This window comes from Leopardus geoffroyi, chromosome D2 (assembly GCF_018350155.1).
Source record: "Leopardus geoffroyi isolate Oge1 chromosome D2, O.geoffroyi_Oge1_pat1.0, whole genome shotgun sequence".
In the NCBI taxonomy this organism is placed as follows: domain Eukaryota; kingdom Metazoa; phylum Chordata; class Mammalia; order Carnivora; family Felidae; genus Leopardus; species Leopardus geoffroyi.
This window is the reverse complement of record NC_059334.1, coordinates 40,154,954-40,174,249: the sequence shown is the minus strand read 5'-3', so window position 1 is coordinate 40,174,249 and position 19,296 is coordinate 40,154,954. Positions and strand designations below refer to the sequence as shown.

At 54.8% G+C, this 19,296-nt stretch overlaps 1 protein-coding gene across 3 annotated transcripts; it reads left to right on the top strand.

Moving 5' to 3' along the window:
• The first annotated feature begins 496 nt into the window (after positions 1-496).
• Positions 497-19,073, top strand: MAT1A (methionine adenosyltransferase 1A). Of its 3 annotated transcripts, XM_045437839.1 has the most exons (11): positions 525-863; positions 957-1,329; positions 2,872-3,157; positions 5,311-5,388; positions 6,188-6,310; positions 9,157-9,269; positions 9,695-9,838; positions 14,090-14,308; positions 15,851-16,033; positions 16,384-16,517; positions 17,190-19,073. In XM_045437839.1, exons 5-11 carry the CDS (start codon positions 6,208-6,210, stop codon positions 17,290-17,292), a joined length of 999 nt encoding a protein of 332 aa, XP_045293795.1. In that variant the 5' UTR covers positions 525-863; positions 957-1,329; positions 2,872-3,157; positions 5,311-5,388; positions 6,188-6,207; the 3' UTR covers positions 17,293-19,073. The 3 variants fall into 3 exon arrangements, with proteins under 3 accessions (XP_045293794.1, XP_045293795.1, XP_045293793.1); XM_045437838.1 differs by lacking the exon at positions 2,872-3,157 and having other exon boundaries at positions 497-863; positions 17,135-17,235; XM_045437837.1 differs by lacking the exon at positions 2,872-3,157 and having other exon boundaries at positions 526-863.
• Positions 19,074-19,296: the final 223 nt, after the last annotated feature.

The following is a 19,296-nucleotide window of genomic DNA, read 5'->3' as shown; positions in this document are numbered from 1 at the left end:
TTTCTAGTGGGAACTGGTTTCTCCACCCATTCTCATTGTCTGTGATCTCAGTTCCCCACTCTTCCTGCAGCCTGAGGTCTGAGAGTGGGAGAGAAGGAAGAGAGAGGCGCTGTCATGTAGAGCATGAATTTGGCTACAGATGTAACCCAGTCCACTTCTTTTCTTGGTCAAAGCAAAAAAAAAAAAAAAAAGTGCAGGAATCATGTGATCAAGAATGTTGATCAAGTGTACAGGACTGAATAGGTCAAAGTTTAATGTATCCTATGGAAGCTGGACTCGGATAATTTCCCTGTAACGAATCCATCTCTCAAGAGTCTTTTTCCAAAAGCAAAAAACAAAAAATAAAAAAGCATTGTCTTCTGTAACCTGTCCAGATACTTTTTAATGTGACCGCCGGTGTCTTAGAGAAGCTGACAGCTTAGGTGCTTTCTATCAGCAGAGAAATGTGGGCTCGAAAGATTTTCCCCTAAACGAACGTGTTGTGTAATGTCCACGCTGACTCAGAATACAGGTGCGTGCTCTTGCTCTGAGAAGGTGGAAGAAGGGGGAGAGCCCAGCCCAGACGAGGTGTGGGGGAGGAAAGGCAGCACCCAGTAGCAAAGGCCACCCTGGGCCGCAGCCTTAGCCGAAACCGCATCTCTGGGAAAGGGCTCCTTGCTGCCTGTTTGGATCCCTGAGTCACCACAGACCCCCACCCTCCAACGTGGGATGTTAACCTCGGCCCAATATGGAGATTAGCTGCAGAGCCGAAGCAGAGTCCCAAAGGAGCTTCAGTTCTGCAAAATCTGTACAGCCTTCTTCACCGTGCACTGACCAGACATTGGGGCTCGGGAAATCCGAGCTGAGGACCGGAATTCCTCAAGGTAAGAAGACACCCCTCCCCCCCCCCTCCAGGAAATGGACTCCTCCAATTTTCTCACATGATTATTCAGGCCCTTTCACTTTTCCATATATAGGAGTCACTCAGGAGCCAGCCGTGACCAGCCAGAGAGAGTGACACGTCGGTACTCAGGCCCGCCCTCCTCACCATCCTCACCTTCCCCACCTTCCCCTCACGTGCGCACAGGCAGTTCCCCCAGAAGCGAGCCCTGTAGCTCTGCCAAAGACAAGCCTGTTGGGTTCCCGGGGGAGAAAAAAAAAAAAAAAAAAAAGGCAACCACACAAAACCACTTCAGGCAAAGTCAACAGCGTTGAAATCGTTACCTTGAAGAAACCCAGTGAAGAAGTGTGCAAAGATGAATGGCCCGGTGGACGGCTTGTGTGACCACTCTCTAAGTGAAGAAGGAGCCTTCATGTTCACCTCGGAGTCTGTAGGAGAGGGACACCCGGGTAAGTAGGTGGCTGTGGACCGAGGACAGCCTGTGCCGGGGGAGCCATTTTCCCCGGGGCCTTAAAACCAATCCGTGTTCGTTACCGTGAGGGGTCTCTGGAGGCACCATAGGAGGCGTCTTTTAATTCTAGTAATTTACTAATTTACTAGTTTTGGAAAACAGTCACTGATTAGGAAATGAGAAGTTGTCAGTTAATGAAGCCAAGGGTTCATGCTGCCACCCACAGCCAGCATCTCTGCACGATGAGGCCGCTACAGGGAACACGCGTTGGGTTGACTAAACATATTACACGTCTAACATGTATCGGATATCAGCTTTATATATTGGGGGGCAAGACAAAGCTTTATCATTGAGCGACTTAAATCAACAGAGAATGTTCCAGTGTTCCCTCCAACAAGACTGTGGTCGCTAAGTTTTGCACGTAAAGCGTGTATAGTGTAGGAACAAACAGCACATTCCAGTAGTCGCTGAGACAGATCTCCAGGTCCTGAAAGCCTCAGGTATATTATCTATGAGAAGTACAGATGACCTCCTGAAGAGGAAGAACATTTGAGTATTTTCTGGTGCTGTGGGGAAATGGGAGAGGCTCGTGTGCGAACGTGAGGACCATGATCAGAGCCTCAGGCTGTAGGTCAGTGGTTCTTGAACATCAGGGAGCATCAGCATCACCCAGTAGGCTTGTTAAGGCAGAGTGCCGGACCCCACCCCCAGACTTTTCTGATTTCGTAGATCTTGGGCGAGGGTCAAGGTTTGCATTTTTACTAAGTTCTCAGGAGATGCTTTTGCTGCTGCTGCTGTGGGAACCACACTTTGTGAACCACTGCTCAAGAGGAATCTTGGGGGCTGGGCACACTGACTTATTGTTTATGCAATTTTTCAAAATTCATCTGAGAAATTAAAGTTTTGGTAACTTATCACCAAGGCTACCTTCTTTTCATCTGCCTCATCCATGTTATTTCAGAGCTTGTAACTCAGCTGTAGACATCTCCTTCCATATGCTTTAGCTGGTGGTTCTCAGCTGGGGGCGGTTTTGCCCCCTTCCCCCAAGAACATTTTGTAATGTCTGAAAACATTTTTGGTTGTCTGTCATAACTCTGCTGTGAGGGGTGGAGGGTGCCACTGGCATTTAGTGGATAGAGGCCACGTGTGCTTCTAAACATCCTGAATGCACAAGACCATCCCCCCTGCAGCAAAGAATTTTCTGGCCCCCAATGTCAGTAACAGTTTCTTACCGCTGTTAAGAAACCTTGGTTTAAACTCAGTTTTGTATGTGACTTAGCTCAGTTCGAAACAAATAGCCCCTTTCATTGTGTGTAACTTTATAAAGTCTCCGGGTGCTTGGGCACGCAGTGGCCAGAGGTCCCATAGTACACACCGCAGTGTGCTCAGTGGACAGAAGAAAAATTCCAGCCAATCAAATGGCCGTGTTGTCTATTTAATGATAGGTCTGTCTGACTCTCCTTTCGGTTGCCACAATCAATTAACTGTCCACGTAAGTCAGCTTCCTCTAAGCTTGAGGACTTGTTGCTTGTCATTCCAGTGCTGAATTCTTCCACCAGCAGGATAAAATGAATGCTTTTTCAACTTCCAAGAAAACCACCTATGAGCTATCTTACAGCCACTGAGTGATACTAATAGAAATTTTGAAAGCCTAAAGAAACAGTTCAGAAAGAGCCTCCTTACACGTTATTTCAGTCTGCAAGGCTGTCTCAACACCCTTGCTCATCTCGGCTTTATCCCTAATACCCCTTATCCCAGTCCCCCGTGTGGACTGGGGACATGTGACCTGCGTCCTTGAAACAAGCAGAGTCATCCGTGGTCAGCATGTGAGTAACCCTAGGAGTCCTGATGGAGATATTTTAGTAGCAGGCTTTCATTAGTAGGGGTGTGCAGAGGCCGTGGCATCAGACAAACCTGGATTTATAGCAGGGATCTGCCACTGGAGTGGGGTGCCTAGAAAGCCCGAAAGTTTAGTGGCAGTTTCTCAAGGAAAGATTAGAGAATTCACCTTTAATGGCAGATTAACATTTTAAGTTACATTGACGTGAATGTTTTTTTTTTTTTTTAATTTTTTTTTTCAATGTTTGTTTATTTTTGGGACAGAGAGAGACAGAGCATGAACGGGGGAGGGGCAGAGAGAGAGGGAGACACAGAATCGGAAACAGGCTCCAGGCTCTGAGCCATCAGCCCAGAGCCCGACGCGGGGCTCGAACTCACGGACCGCGAGATCGTGACCTGGCTGAAGTCGGACGCTTAACCGACTGCGCCACCCAGGCGCCCCTGACGTGAATGTTTTAAATGATGCGCTTAGGACAGCAGAGCGCTTGATTCTGGATCTAGATTCTTCATATTAAACAAAAAAACAAAAAAACAAAAAGAAAATAGGAGGACACAAGGAAACTTTTGGAGGTGACAGATATGTTTCTTACCTTGTTTATGGTGATGATAACGTAAGAGTACTCACATGTCCAAACTCCTCAAATTATATACTTTAATTTTATGCAGATAAGTTTTGTACACCAATTATACCTCAATAAAACTGGGAAAAACTGTATTAATTTATTAAGAGCCAATTCTGGGGACGCCTGGGTGGCTCAGTTGGTTGAGTGTCTAACTTTGGCTCAGGTCATGATCTCATGGTTTGTGGGTTCGAGCCCCGTGCACTCTGTCAGTGCAGAGCCTGCTTGGGATTCTTTCTCTCCCTCCCTCTCTCTCAGCCCCTAGCTTGCTCTCTCTCTCAAAAATAAGTAAATAAACATTAAAAAAAGTCAACTCTGCGGGTATTTTGAACTTTAAATGAGATGTAATATGTATAAATAGGTGTCGCTTTTATTTCTGAATCTGTGAACATTGACTGTTTGCACAACCCCAAAGCAAGAGCGGACTTTTCCAGAGTGCCACTGAGGGTCTGCATGCTCAACCATGTGGAATTCTTAAGGCAAGTAGTGGAAAAATAAGGTCAAATCCCTGCTGTTGAGCTGTGGTCAGCCCCACCTTGACTGAGGTCAAACCCAGCTAGAACATCTAGCCTTCAGGGGGCTGAGTGGCAGTGGGGATGATCTGAGAGCTGCCTGTGGAAATGTTCAGTAGAACAGCAATGATGTGTAGAGGTTCTCTTATGGAATTTCTACAGCTGGGGTGGTGGATTCGGGCTTGGTGTTGTGTACACAGTATATTTCAGCTCATGGAACCTGCAGAGAAATGTATCTGTTTGTCCCATCTGATTTTACGTGTTGGCACCTACTCTTACTGACATCATTAGCTATTTTAACTTCTTTTTTTAAATAATTATACATTTTAATGATCATATCCACTTGTTAAATATTTTGATATCTATATCTATCTATCTATCTATCTATGTATATATATACATATTAATGTTTATTTATTTTTGAGAGAGAGAGAGTGTGCGAGTCAGGGGTGGAGCAGAGAGAGAGGGAGACAGAGGATCTGAAGCAGGCTCCTCACTGACAGCAGAGAGCCCGATGTGGGGCTAGAACTCAGGAACCACGGGATCATGACCTGAGCTGAAGTCAGACACTCAACCACTTAGCCACCCAGTCCCCCCAGCTATTTTAACTTCTATTTCTAGGAGCTTTCTAGATTTTAGACTTAAAGGGAATATCTTAAAGAATGAGAGACTTTTTAGTAGGAGAATGTGTGTGTGTGTGTGTGTGTGTGTGTGTGTGTGTATCTGTGTGTGTCTGTGAAAATTGCTACAGTCTTTTAGAACTGATTTTGGAACGTATGTCTTTTTTGGGGGAATGCTACGACTTCATGTAATATACATCATCCAAAATTAGGCAGAAATGGGATGAAATAAAAATTTCAAAATTTCCTAATTTTGTATATTTAAAGAAGTGTCCTCTTTGGTAGATAGATTTCATATGTAAGCTTACCAAATACCTGATTATTTTGATCCTTCAGTCTGTTAGACCCACTATCTCTGTGATTCTTATACATGTTCCTTCTCCTCCAGACAAGATCTGCGACCAGATCAGTGATGCCGTGCTGGATGCCCATCTGAGGCAGGACCCCAATGCCAAGGTGGCCTGTGGTAAGAGATGTCTACTCCTTGCTAAAGACCTCAGTGGGCTGGGCTCGAGGTCTTTGCCTGTGCTGAGGCCCTCGGAACAACAGAGAGCCAGGGGCTCCAGTGCCTGGAGGACCCCCGAGGTGATCACGGTTGCAGCCGAATCAGGGCCTTGACCAAGATCATGGGGCAGGGGTGCCCGAAGGGAGACCAGAGCCCCTCTGTCCTCACTGTGTGCTGCGCAGACAGCTCCTTCCCTCTCCAGTGCCTCCCTAGCCCCTGCGTTGAGCACCACTGGGACCTGTGCCTTCTGAGGGTACACTTCACCCTGAGATATATCTTTGTGAATGGCCAGTGAGAAGCTTGGCCCGCCTTGATCTCAGGACCTCAGCCTATGGTGGAATATTAGCAACAAGGGGCGGGAGAGGCCTCTCGGAGGCATGTTGACAGCATTCTTTATGACAACCACCTGCCACCGTTGTCTCACTTTGAGCCACGCGGCAGTCGTAACGTTGTCTTCGGGTACAGTTGGGGAAGCCGAATTAGGCTAAATAAGTGGTTCAAGACCACGTGAGAAGGACGGGGTCACTGTGAAAGCGAGGTGTGACCGGGTCTGTCCAAAGCGTAGTTCTCCGGGCAGCATTCACACACGGTCAGCACTTCTGCCGGGATTTACTCTGCTTGTTAGCATTGTTCCTTCATTTCCGGCACCCATGCCTCGTAAGACTCTTCGTGAGTCCCTTTATCAGCGCTGTGCGGGGGTCCAGGAGTGACGCTCCCCTCGGCTGGCCCGTGGCCGCTGACCTTGCCCCCTCTCTCGCAGAGACAGTGTGTAAGACGGGCATGGTGCTACTCTGCGGAGAGATCACCTCCACGGCCACAGTGGACTACCAGCGGGTGGTGAGAAGCACCATCAGGCACATCGGCTACGACGACTCCGCCAAGGGTGAGGCGGGCCCCCAGGGTCTGAAATGTGTGGGCGCCCCCGCCGCCTTGTCAGATCCGAGGCTCTCTGTCCTCTGCCAGTGCAGATACCAACTGGGAGAAAAGAACATTCCTTGGCCCGCCTGGCAGGTCAGGAGTCACGGTCTCTGGCGATAGCATGGCGGCCCACGGGATGGCGCCCGGTTGAACTAGCCCGTGTCCATCTGTTGTCGCCTCTGGTCTTGGTGCTGGCAAAGGCTTTGGAAGAGAGAAGCACCGAGTAAAGGGAGCTGCCCTCCGCTGGGGAGATGTTCTCTGCTGGGCGTGGGCGCTGGTCTTTGTATTTGTCCTCTTCGTCGTTTGAGGCCCTCTGCCGTACTCCTGCAGACGAGGCAACTGAGGCTTGGAGTCGTAAATAATTTGCACGAGGTGACAGCCAGTAGTAGGCGGCCCTTTGCAGACTCCTGCACTTGCTGCTTCAAGATGCCGCTTCTCATTCTAGACCAGGAAAAACAAAGTGACTCAGTCCAGAACTGGTACTCGTGGCAGGTGGAAGGAGACAGGCTGGCCGAGGTTGGCCCCAGTGGCAGGCAGTGTGGGAGCTTGTATCCCAGGGAAGGGACCCAGGCCCTGGCAGGAATCGAGGAGGAGCGCCATGATCAGGCTGGGGTGACAGCTGGAAAGAATGGGGGACGGGGGGACTCGCAGCAGAGTCCAACATCTAAGACAGGGCAGGGTGGGAAAGGGTCCGGTTTGGAGAGGCACCAGAGGACAGGGTGCGAGAGTCAGATGCTGAGGGCCTGTGCACACGGGCTTGCCACTTATGGGTTCTTGAGGGTGACGTGTGCCACCTCTGTGGGTCGGGGCAGGCTGGAACCACGTGCTGCATGTGTGTGAGTGAGAGTCCCTCGCCGCTGAGGGTGCAGACACACAAGCTCCGTGCAGCCACCTTCTGACCCGCCTAGAGTACTCACTCAGCACACGGAAGTGGACACAGAACCAATGAGCACAGGCTCATTCTGCCAGTCAGCACAGTGTTCTGGAGGAAACACATTGTCCCGGACCAGCAGCTTCCCAACATGTCACCATGCACAGCTACACCTGTTCTACCAGGAAAAGGTGGTTGTTTAAGACGTGTAGACCTTATTCAAGAGCAAGCCTTATTCTGCACTAGGTGGAAGGGAAACTTCCCAGGAGGCAATGTGTGCTGGCAGGAGAGAGCGAGACAGAGCCCAGCTCTGCTGCTGGCTGCATCTCGGCACGCCCAGCTTGTCGCTGTGCCTGCACCCAGAGGGCCCCACACAGCGACACAGCGCGGTGGCTACACTAAGAGGGCCCCGGGCTAACCGCCCCGCACTGCTCTAGGCTGCACAGTCACTGCTCCTCTCCCCTTGGTCCCCTGAATTCTGTTTTTCCAAATCGCTTGGAGCCCTTGATGGATTCTCAGGGCTGAGAAGCTTCACTGTCCAGAGAGCGATTAGGGAAAATGCAAAATGTTTAATGCACAATCGGTGAGTCCTTGGCAGGCCTCTAAAGATGGCTCATTGGTGTGTGTGTTCAAAAACATTTGCTGGGCACAGGAACCTGCAGAGGACAAAGGCATCCTGGTGCTTCCGGAGTGGGGACACTGCCTGGCATTAAATGGCGCAGTATGGGGTGCCCAGCGGCGAGTCTGTGGGAGGGAGGGAGGGGGGAAGGTCCAGGGACGTTTACTGAGAGCTGATCAGATTTGGGCGTGTGGGGATGGGGAGCCGGAGGAAGAGCATTCTAGACAGAGACCTAGCGGACGTAGGAAAGTGTGCCGCGCGGAAGGCTAGCCCTGAGCGAGCGTGTGTTGGCTGGGGCAGTTCAGCTGGGAGGGGCTGGGTGGACCCGAGGCGTCTCAGTTCTCCTTCACCGGGCAGCAGCCCCACGTGAAGCATGGACATAAACAACAGCCTGGATCTGGGTCAGTTGGTTGGTTTTAGTAAAGCTCACACTGGCAGCGTAGGTAGAATAGACTGGAAAGAGAGTGACAGTTACTCGGCTTGTCACCAATACTTGGCCTGGTAGTAGAGCCTCTGTGAGTTTCAACCCCTCAGTCACGCAGTGCCCACGGCCGGGCCCAGCAAGGCCCGAGGGCCCACAGGGAGAACATGGCGCTGTCGGTGCCCAGCGGCCCCTTCTGGGGCTCCAGGGGCAGGGCTGCCACTCGCCAGCAACCCCCCCGCCCACGCCAACCAGTTCCGAGCCTGTGGCAGGGAGCCTGGGAAGAACAGCTTCCATGTGTGTGCCTGAACTTTGGCGGTGGGCAGACGTGGCCGTGGCCTCCAGAGGTGTGGCTTTTCCATTTGGCTTCAGGCCCTGTGCAGAGCTTGGGATCAGAGGACTCTAGCTCTGGGAGCCTCTCTGGATAGTTCACGTGCACTGTCTTTGTTCAGCGTGTTTCATAACGTGGATTACGCCTGGGCTTCCGAACAGCAGTGCTGGAAGGTGATTTTCAGCCTGGGTCTTGGAACGTGCCTCCAGAAGGGTAAGGGGGCAGGGCCACGAGTCACCCAGCGCAGCCGCAGCCGTTATCTGGTTTTCATCTTGCCGTTCTGTGTAGGATATAGGTTTCTAATCTAGGTATAATTTAATGTAGTAAAATGCGCTGTGCAGGATTTTCTTCGACCAGCCTTCCAGATGATAACATGGGATGGACACATGGCCTTCCCCATCCTGGGCCTCAGCTCCGCCCAACAGGTCCCAGACAGATCCCAGCTGGTTAGAGACCGCCCACCCCCACCTGAAATGCCATGTCGGGAGCTGAGCGGTCTGCCAGGACGCTGGAAGCCACCCTCTGTCTGACACGTGTCCCCACGAAGGCCTGCTTTCCCTTCTGCTTAGGCTTTGACTTCAAGACCTGCAATGTGCTGGTAGCTCTGGAGCAGCAGTCCCCGGATATTGCCCAGTGTGTACATTTGGACAGAAATGAAGAAGACGTCGGGGCCGGAGACCAGGTGACCACACGTGGAGCGTGGGTGCGGGGTCAGGGGTCAGGATAGCATTGTCTGTGTCAGCCCTGGCTCTGACCCACACTGAGTTGACAGCTGGGAAGTTCATGAGTAATGGATTGGACACGCTGTGGGGTGGACCCCCCTCATCCTAGCAGGAGCTCCCGGGGGAGGGGTCCGTGCGCCTGGAATAAATTAGGACACCCCTGCTTCAGGGCAGCGACTTGAGGGCACGGCCTGCTTGTGGAAGACTGTGGTCGCCGATGCCCAATTTGGGCTTGTTCCCCCCTCCCAGAGCATTGTCTTGTCTTCCTGTCCACAAGTGTCCCCGCCTCCCCGTGCAGATGTTATACATGCACAGGGCACCCAATACAGCCACGCTTTAGATGAGAAGATAAAATGCGTATTGCTCTGTTGACGCTCTCCTCCAGGGTCTGATGTTCGGCTATGCCACCGACGAGACAGAAGAGTGTATGCCCCTCACTATTATCCTCGCCCACAAACTCAATGCCCGAATGGCGGAACTCAGACGCTCCGGGGTCCTCCCCTGGCTGAGGCCTGACTCCAAGACCCAGGTGAGCCTCCTCCTGCCCCCCTCCTGTGGAGCCCCAGACACACACTGGGGACCCAAACACCCCTCTGGGTCCTCTTGGTACTTGTCATTGTTGGCATCAAAATGGTCAGTCCAGGCACTCAAAATATTGTTGGTTGTGAAAAGAACTATTTATCTGAAAACTCTTCAGGTCTACATGTTTTCTCCCCTAATGTTTATTGTGAAAAGTCTCAAAAATACAGAAAAATGGAAAGAACGGTCCTGGATTTTTTTTTTTTTTTTTTTTTTTTTTTGCCTTCTTAGCATATGTTGACTCTTGCAGTGTGTCTCCCTGGTTCCTGCCACACATTTACTTCTTAATTGGCTTCACACTTTTGGTCACTGCCCGTCCACACCCACAGGTCTCCACACCTTGAGCAAGGTTTGAACGCTGAGTTGACAAGGGCCATCCGTGCCTCGCTGTGGCCCTTTATCACTGTTTCTGGCAAAAAGGCTTTCCCGTTGCTGTTTTGGACTCTCTGTTCCCATGGGCCCTGACCTCTCTGCTCTGGACCGTGGGGAAATCCTCACCGGAGTCCACATGTGAAGGCCGGCGATGATGCAAATGTTAGCGCATGTGGGTGGAGGCGCCCCGTCCACCTCCCCTCTCCACGTCCCTGCCCCGTGTCACCCTGGCGGCCCTGTTGGCCCCTTTCCCGGGGCTTCCTCCCCTGGCTCGTCTCCCACTCCCCAATGGGTCCTTGGCACTTTTGCACACCCTATCCCCTTCCACCCATGCTTGCACCCAATTCCTACTTTGTCACACTCAGCCAAAGCTTTCACCTGTAGGGTGTCTGGATCAGCAGCCCTGCTTCTCATTCCCCCTACACGCATGTGTGCCGGAGAGCCATTGTGTGCAACCTCACGGTCACCTCCTCCTCGGCTCCAGGGAGGGCCATGGTGCCCCCCACCCCATCCTGCTCAGCGCCCCCTCTGTCTCCCCCCAGCCTCGCTCCATGTTTTGCCTAGAGAGCACCTCTTCTGCTCCAGCCTGGTTCCCAGGCCACAGCAGGGATCTGCGCCGTGCCCTCCCAAGGACTTTCCCTGCCTGGAAACTCCACTTAACTCCCTTTGGACTTTTAATTTCCTAGTACTGGCTTGGAATCCTTTACAGTTTTCTGCCTCCCGCAGGGGGAGAACCCCCGCTTGTTATGTTGGCATTCCAAGCCCCTTATGGTCTTCCAGTTTTACCTGCCTCTACCTCCCCACCCCAGTCCTTGCTTAGTTGGAGTTGCTTCACTCCCTAGTGCTTTGTGCCTCTGCTCCCACCCTTCGCCTCTCCTGGGATCTGCTCGGTTGCCTCCTGTCCATCAGTGGCCAGGAAGCTTCCACCTCCCGTGGTTTCCCCGGTGGCCACCACCAGACGGGGCCTTCTCTTGCCCCTGGACTTGGAATTTGGCGCGTGCAGTTGTATAGCTCAGCATGGCTGACCGTGACCGTGACCGTCCCGTCGCCCCCGTTGCACAGAGGCGCGTCCACCTGACTGCAGGTGCGAGGCCACGCGGGGCACAGGTTGCAACTGTCTGAACCCGGGACAAGGACTTGCATTTGTGGCCTACAGCCGACCTTTCCTGTGTTCTCCACATGCCTCCATCATCAGCATTCCTCGGCTGCTCTTCGAGGTCCCGGGGCGGGAGAGCTCAAATACGAAGACTGCAGTGGTATCAAAGGAACGGGCGCACGGCGGCTGGCGCGCCCGGCTCCATCGTGCGCCAGAGCTGCGCTGTGTCGGGGGCAGGAGGCACGTCTGCAGAAAACGGAAGCCTAGAGCAGAGGCTGGAGGAAGGAGAGCGCTGGAGCTCTCCTTTTCCTTGTGTGGCAGTGAGACCCAGAGGCACCGCGGTGGGGCCGGCTGAAGAGGGAAGGCCCGCGTCATCCCGCTCAGCAGTGGAGGGGTGGGGGCGGGGGTGTGCTCCTCCAGGGTTTCTCTTCCTGCAGGGATACATGGAATTCTCTTAATGCTACTTTGGATACCAAAGTCCACCTCACTCCCCTGCCGCGGGGGGGCGCCGAGCCCCGGGCATCTCAGGGGCAGGGGTGCGGGTCTGGCCCCACCGCCCAAGGGCCCCTGCACACAGCTGCCTGGAGGTGATCGGCACCGTGCCAGGACCGGTTTCTAGGCCGGCTCCATGGCCTGTTTGTGAAGGACTCTCATCATCTGACCAGAGTGTTAACTGTGAACAGGACGAGTCTTTCCACCCGAGCAAATTCTGGCTGCTGGTATTGAGAACCGAGCGGCAGTATGGATGGCTGTTTTTGTACCTGGTCAGAGTTGTGTTTTCCGTGGTGTGTCTCCCCCCCCCCCCCCATCTTGCTGACATGATGAGTGAAGAGGCATGCTCGGAACCCTCGGCTCGGCCACAGCCCTGTGGTTCTGCATGGAAGGAACGCTGCCTGGGCTCACGGCTGGCAGCGGGGGAGCGGAGGAGGCGGGCCTTCTCCCAGGGCCTGATGCTGATGCAGTGGATCGGGTCCCAGAGCCGGTCACAGGGCCTCCCCTCCTGGGGGGCCCCCGCCCCAACTCCAGCAGCCTGTCACAGCTGTGTGCACGTAGGCCAGGATTTAAAGGTTGGTCTCGGGACACAGATGTCACTGTGCACCTGCCCCTCGAACGAGGGTCAGACATCACATGGGAAGGGCTCTCTCCCTTCCTTCTTCCGGATCCCACCCTCTTGCTCTTTGAACCAGGCAGGGCACAGAGCGGGAGTTTGATGTAGGCCCAGTGTTTGGCGGATATTGAGGGGCCTCTGGCGGGCAGAGACCCTGCTGCAGGCATGTCCCCGGGGAGGCACTGTTTGCTGTCCCGTGGTCCTCCCAAGGCCCTGGGGTAGGAAGTAAGGCTGCCAGCCAGGGACACCTGGCGTAGCCGCATTCCCACAAGCCCCACACACCCCCAGGCCTCCTCTGGGCACTGCTCTTGTGGGTCCACACTGCCCCGGGTGGCACTCGGGCCTGGGGCTCCCATGTGTCCCTCGGGGTCTTGAGTGACAGCCTTCTGCTGGGCAGAGCCCCGGCTACCAGGCCACAGAGCTCCAGGTCAGAGCCCGGCTCTGCTGGCTGTGTGGTCTTGACCGAGGTGTTCATGCTCTGCAGCCCCAGCTCTCCCGTCTTTAACACAGGGCTGCCAGCAGCTTCTCACAGCTTCTGGCGCGGCTTCCCGCATACAGAGCACTGCAGTCCGAGCTGGTTTCCCTCCAGCCTCATCCACCATCCTCACTGTCCCCTTCCCTTTCGCTCCGCCAGCCCGGGGTGCCCAGACCGCAGTCCTCTGTTACCAGTCAGACCAGGCTGTGGCATCGGGTTCTCACACTCACCGATGTGTCACTATAGCACAGGGTCTCCGAGGAAGGATTTTGTCTGTGCTGCTACGGGAACGACACCAGCTTTGGGATCAGGCAGAACCGGGTCTGGCTCTTTGGCTTTCCGCTGACTGCTGTGTAACCTCAGACGAGTTGCTTCGATTCTCCTGGCCTGGCTTTTTCTCATTTGTGAAGTGGAGATGATAATGCCTGTCTTGCCGGGATGGCCCAAATGTGAATTGATCATGCGCAGATGGCCCCACCGGGGTAGAAGCGAGCGTTAGAACTGCCCCCGTGGCTCGACCTGCAAGGGCTCTCAGCTTTTTTTTCCTTTCTTTTGCTCAAACACCCGGAGGCTGGCCTTCCCAAGCTTGCTGCTCCATTTCTGCCAGCCTGACTTGAGCCCTTCTCACCCTGTCCCTACAGCAGGCCAGTCCTCTGGCCCCACACACTTCCAGAGCTCCTCCACTGAGGGACTGGGACAGCCGGCGTGGCTTATGGTCACCTGTGCTCCTTGGCAGGAGCCAGGATACCTTGGCTCTGCGCCACGGAGGGTCAGAAAAGGGCTTTGGCCGGGGGGGATTCGTGGCACCCAGAACCCGCTGAGATAGAAGGGGAGGAAGCTAGCTGGGTCACAAATAGAGAGGAAACTCTGCAACCCTGAGTCTCTAAGTGGCACTAATTGTGGCCATAGCTGGGCCTCGTGCTTATGCCTCGTGCCCAGTCATCCCCTGGCACTGGGCAGCGACTCAAATACAAGAATGTGTCAGATTAACTTTTCTGGAGGTCCTTGGAGGACAGGAGGCCTCCCCCTCCCACCTTCGTTTGGATCCTGGGAGCCCCGCCTGCCGTCCGAGCGTCTGTGCCTGGCTGCAGTGTGTCCTCAGTTCAGGGCAGGGCCTCACAACGTCTCCCCTGCCCTTGTGACCCGACAGGTGACAGTTCAGTACATACAGGACAACGGCGCGGTCATCCCCGTGCGCATCCACACCATCGTCATCTCCGTGCAGCACAATGAAGACATAACGCTGGAGGACATGCGCCAGGCCCTGAAGGAGCAGGTGATCGAGGCCGTGGTGCCAGCCAAATACCTGGACGAAGACACCGTTTACCACCTGCAGCCCAGCGGGCGGTTTGTCATCGGAGGTCCCCAGGTGCGCCCTTGCCTCAGAGCAGATCTCTCCTGATTCGTCTTTGTTACTGGGGTTGCTCACCTCCCTGGGTGCAAAGGAGGAGGTGGCTTTGTGTGACTCAGCCACGTCGGCCCTGGACACAACATGAGGTCAGCTCACACTCCGTGGGGCCTGCTGTCCGTGTGTCCGTGCAGGAGGAATTGGGGACATGTCCCCAGGACTCTCCCACCTCGTGCAGCCTGGCCCTCCCTCTCCAGACATGTCATACTGCCCCATGCTGCCGCCTTGCCCTGCTGAGATGCCAGCTCACCTTTGTGGATGACTGGCCTTTCCCAGGTGGCATCACTGGGTCTTTGCCACAGGTTATGTTCAACTCGTGTTGGGGCAGGTTTTAGGCAGGGAACCCTGCTGTCCCCTTCCTCCTGTATGGCAGGAGAGAGGACGTAGAGATCGGCAGAGCACGTCTGAGAGGTTGCTGACCTCTGCCAGGGGCGCCTCAGAGGGGATGCGTTACTCAGAGCGGAGCCCCCGTAACGGGTTCCGTGACCAAATGTAGTGCAGAAACACAGGGGGAAAGAAAGGCAAAGCTTACTGTCATTTCTTGCAGGACTGCAGGACTTCCCAAAGCCTAGATGTGCTAGTGGGAAGTGTGGATCTCTAAGCAGAGGGATAGAGTACGTGGTCTTTCCCCAAAGTACTCGACACGCAGCCCCTGCCCTTTTAAAACATCATTACTGGGACGCCCGGGTGGCTCTGTTGGTTGAGTATCTGACCCTTGATTTCAGCTCAGGTCAAGGCCCCAGGATCATGGGATCGAGCCCTGAGTCAGGCTCCAAGCCTGGGATTCTGTCTCTCCCGGGGCGTGGGTAGCTCAGTCTGTTAAGCATCCGACTTTGGCTTAAGGTCATGACCTGGTGGTTCGTGAGTTCAAGCCCCACAGCAGGCTCTCTGCTGTCAGTGTGGAGCCTGCTTTGGATCCTCTGTCCTCCCCGCTCCTCTCTGCCCTCCCCCACTCTCTCTCTCTCTCTCTGTCTCTTTGTCTCTTTCTCTCTTCTTCTTCCTCTGCCCCTCCCCCCCTTCAAAAAAACAAAAAACAAACCATCATTACTGCCCAATGTCGCACAGAGCAGACACTCGAGGAAACGCCAGCCAGGGCCATGGCCCAGGGTGTGTGTGTCGAGGCTCAGGGCCCTCCTGCAGCTCGGATTTGCCCATCACAACTGACTCATAAAAACAGGCTGAAGTAGGAGCTGGCTAGGATTCCAGGGAACCTCTGTCCCCTCGTTTGCACTTTCTGATGAGGCTCTGGCAGGTTACCTGGGTGCTGTAATGGGTCAGTGACTGAACTGGGGTGAGAGTGCAAGGTTTCTGGCTGACTCCCAGCTTTGGGGGCGGGGAGTGGGGGGAGGCGGGTCTTTGAAAAGTGCCCACGGGCAGCTTCAGGGCCTCCTTTCCCCGTTGGTGCGGTGGCCATCACGGTGCTGCAGCTGCCCGTCCGCCCTGCCCTGTGGGGACCCTGGTTCTCATACCCCCCCACCTCCATTTCTTCCTTTCTGTCTGCAGGGGGATGCGGGCGTCACTGGCCGCAAAATTATCGTGGACACCTATGGCGGTTGGGGGGCGCACGGTGGAGGAGCCTTCTCCGGGAAGGACTACACCAAGGTGGACCGTTCGGCAGCTTATGCTGCCCGCTGGGTGGCCAAGTCCCTGGTGAAAGCGGGACTCTGCCGGAGAGTGCTCGTGCAGGTGGGTCAGCCCCACTCCGACCACCCCACCTCTGCCCCGGCTGAGGCCGTGCTGGCCTGCGGGGGGGGGGGGCACACTCCTTGCCAAAGGCCGTGACTGTGTGTTGCATGGGGCACCGGGGCATGTACCCTGAAAACCTCAGGGAGGGAAAAAATTTTCAGGGAGAGGGACACATACCGAATCTGCTCGCCGTGAAGATGGTGGAGATTCCTAGACGGACGAGGTGGGGGAGCACGTCGGGCCAGGGATGGGTGGTTCCAGCTGCCCCTTTCTGAGGGCATCGGGATCTCTGTGAAGGGCAGACCCCCTGCACAGAGGCTTTTGTCCCTGACCCTCGTCTCTTCTGGAAGGTTTCCTACGCCATTGGTGTGGCTGAGCCGCTGTCCATTTCCATCTTTACCTATGGAACGTCTCAGAAGACAGAGAGAGAGCTGCTAGATGTGGTCAACAAGAATTTCGACCTTCGGCCCGGGGTCATTGTCAGGTAAATCACTGCCCCATCGCTGCCAGACGGGCCCTTCCTTCCCCCCACCCCCAGATGTCTGGCTCCTCTGAAAGAGAAAGGGAAAAAAAGGACTTTCAGCCTCCCTGGAGCAGGAGGGCCTCCAAGCTCCTAGCCCAGCTCAATGCACACCCCAAGTGCAAGATGTCTGCTTTTCAGGTAGAAGGGGGTGTCTAAGGTCCCTGCTGGCCCAGAGACGCTGACCATCCAGGGGGGCCATCTTTGAGCAGGTGGGGGGTTGTAGGAAAGTAATCACAAGGCTGAATGCTGAGAATTGAGCTGGCGGGTCTGGTCCCATCGGCCCATGTTTCTGAGGCCGCTCTTGCCTTGTGGAGCTTGGCCGTGTGGTTGGTCTGCACCAGGCCAGTAGAGTGGAGAGGAGAGAAGAGGAGGAAGGCACAGCAAGGCCAGAGTTCAGATTCTGAGTCCTGGGTGTGTCTGTGTAACCAGGCTGTCCCTGAACCTCTGAGCCTGTTTCCCAGGGGCCAGTGACAGTCACCTCATGAGATGTGGTGTGGCGTAGACAGGAAATGTATGGGAAATTGCTCTGAGCAGTGACAGCCCACACTCTGTTTGTTACTCCTGTGCTCAAAATTCAGAGAAACTCTGCTCCTTTTCCACTGAAAATGACCCTTTCTTCTGCTGACTGTGCAGGGACTTGGATTTGAAGAAGCCCATCTACCAGAAGACAGCGTGCTACGGCCATTTTGGAAGAAACGAGTTCCCATGGGAAATTCCCAAGAAGCTCGTGTTTTAGAGCTGGTGGGTGCAGGGCCTGCCTCGCCCTGGAAGCTTCTGGATTGGCACCTCTTGTCCAGGACCCCAACTCTCAGATGTCCCAGACCCAGGGCCCTGACCGCTCCCCCCCCCGCCCCCCCCCCCCCCGCCACTGCAGGGAGTGCCTTCCCCACCCACTGCCCCCTCCTGGACCAAGCTGCACCCCTAGGGCTAGCCCTGTGCTGTCGTCACTGTGAATGGCAGGGGGCTTGCTGGTGCCTGGGGTCAGACCTCCTCATGGCGGTAGTCACACTGTCCCCCTGCTTTTCCCTCAGACTGAAGCGATGTTAATTTAGTGGAAAAACCACCCCTGTGAAGAGTAAATCCCCCCACACCTCCCCCATGGCTGGTCCCCTCCTCCCTCACAGATCTCAGGGATCCTGGGTGTGCTGGCTGTGCCCTTCCCATCTGTGGCCTGTGCCCTGAGCCAAGGGCCTTCACGGAGGCATCTCAGGCTAGGCATCCGGCGGGGACAGGAACAGGGGCTGACACCTGCTGAGCAGCTATGGTGTGCGAGGGCCCGGGCTAATTACCGACCGCATTTCTTCTTCACCGCAACACGGTGAGGTGACACCTCATTTCCACTTTCCATATGGGGAAACTGAGTCGCAGACCGCCTAGATAACTTTCCCAAGGTCCTACAGCCACATGTGTCAGGACCCACACGTGATCCAGGGGCTTTGACTCGGGAGCCCGTACGCAGCCCCCAACCCTGTTCCCATCTCATGCCGGACGGAGGCCTGAGCGATGACCACACAGATTGAAAAGCAGCTCTGTGGCCTCTGTCCTGAAGACCTGAGCTTGCTGCTTTCCTCTTGGTGAGCCCTGGGCAGGGATATGCGAAGTCAGGACAGAGAAGCAGCTTGTCCCAGCTCAGGTGACCAGCCCCTTAGATGGGTCTGGAACCCCGTAGCTTCCAGCCCTTCTCTCTCTGGCCTCTTGGTCTGAATGCTGTTGGAATAAGTGTGTGAGCCCCTCAGACGCCCCTTCCAGAGAGGCCACTCATAAGGGCCGAATATCTAATGTTAAGTAGTGACCCAGTTGGCGGAGTTGAACTCCTAGCGGTAGACAAGTTGGCTGAGGTGTCATGAGGAGATTCTGCCTTTGCCAGGTGGCTCCTGGGGCACAGCACTCAAGGGGCCCGAGTGGTCCTCGGTGCGCTAAGGTCTTAGAAGCTGCACGTTCACCTGCCTTTCCGTCCCTGGCCAACCCTGCCTCCCCCACCTGTCAGCCTGGGCCGCTGACAGCAGTATCTCTGCCTTCTCCCTAGCTGCCCAGACCACAGGCTCAGGTAGGGGCCCCCAAGGGTCCCATAGAGCACTGAGGCCTGGGCTCTGGTCCAGGGTCCATGGCGCTGGTTCTGGCTGAACCAGGCAGCCCAAGAACCCTCATCTGGGAAGCAGACGGCCTGCATCTGGGCTCTAGGCCTGACGCACAAAGACCCCAAGCTTTTCTCCTTACGTCAGAGAAAAGGCAGCTCTTCAGGGGAGAAAAAGAAGGCCGATTTACCACAGAAACCTAGAGCTCGTGTCCGCTCCCAGCAAGTCTCAAGCTCCCTCCAGGAGAGGGAGGCACAAGCTTGCAAGTGGTCAATGCCTCCCACTCAAGCCCTATTCAAAGTGAAAATTCAGAATTGCATGGTTGCCCCTCCCCCGCTGGAGATAAAAGATCTTTTTTTGGACATTGTTGATATGAAACTCGAACCTTTATGTGTTAATAGTTCCTGCTGGGACAGTGAATAAACAACTACTCTGTGCTTGGTTTTTGTCTGCAAACCTTCAGACGTACCTCACCAGGAGCATCTCTATCCCCCCCAGCATAGAGGTGCCTTCTGCTCTGTGCCCCCACCCCCCGCCCCCCACCACTGGAGCCCTCTGTTCCCGTCTGGGTGGGCTTCTCCAGCATGGACTAAGCTTTCCTCATCCACCAGCTACTGTGTTAAGTCACGGCATTTCCCTATTTATTCCCCACCGCACTCCGCTGA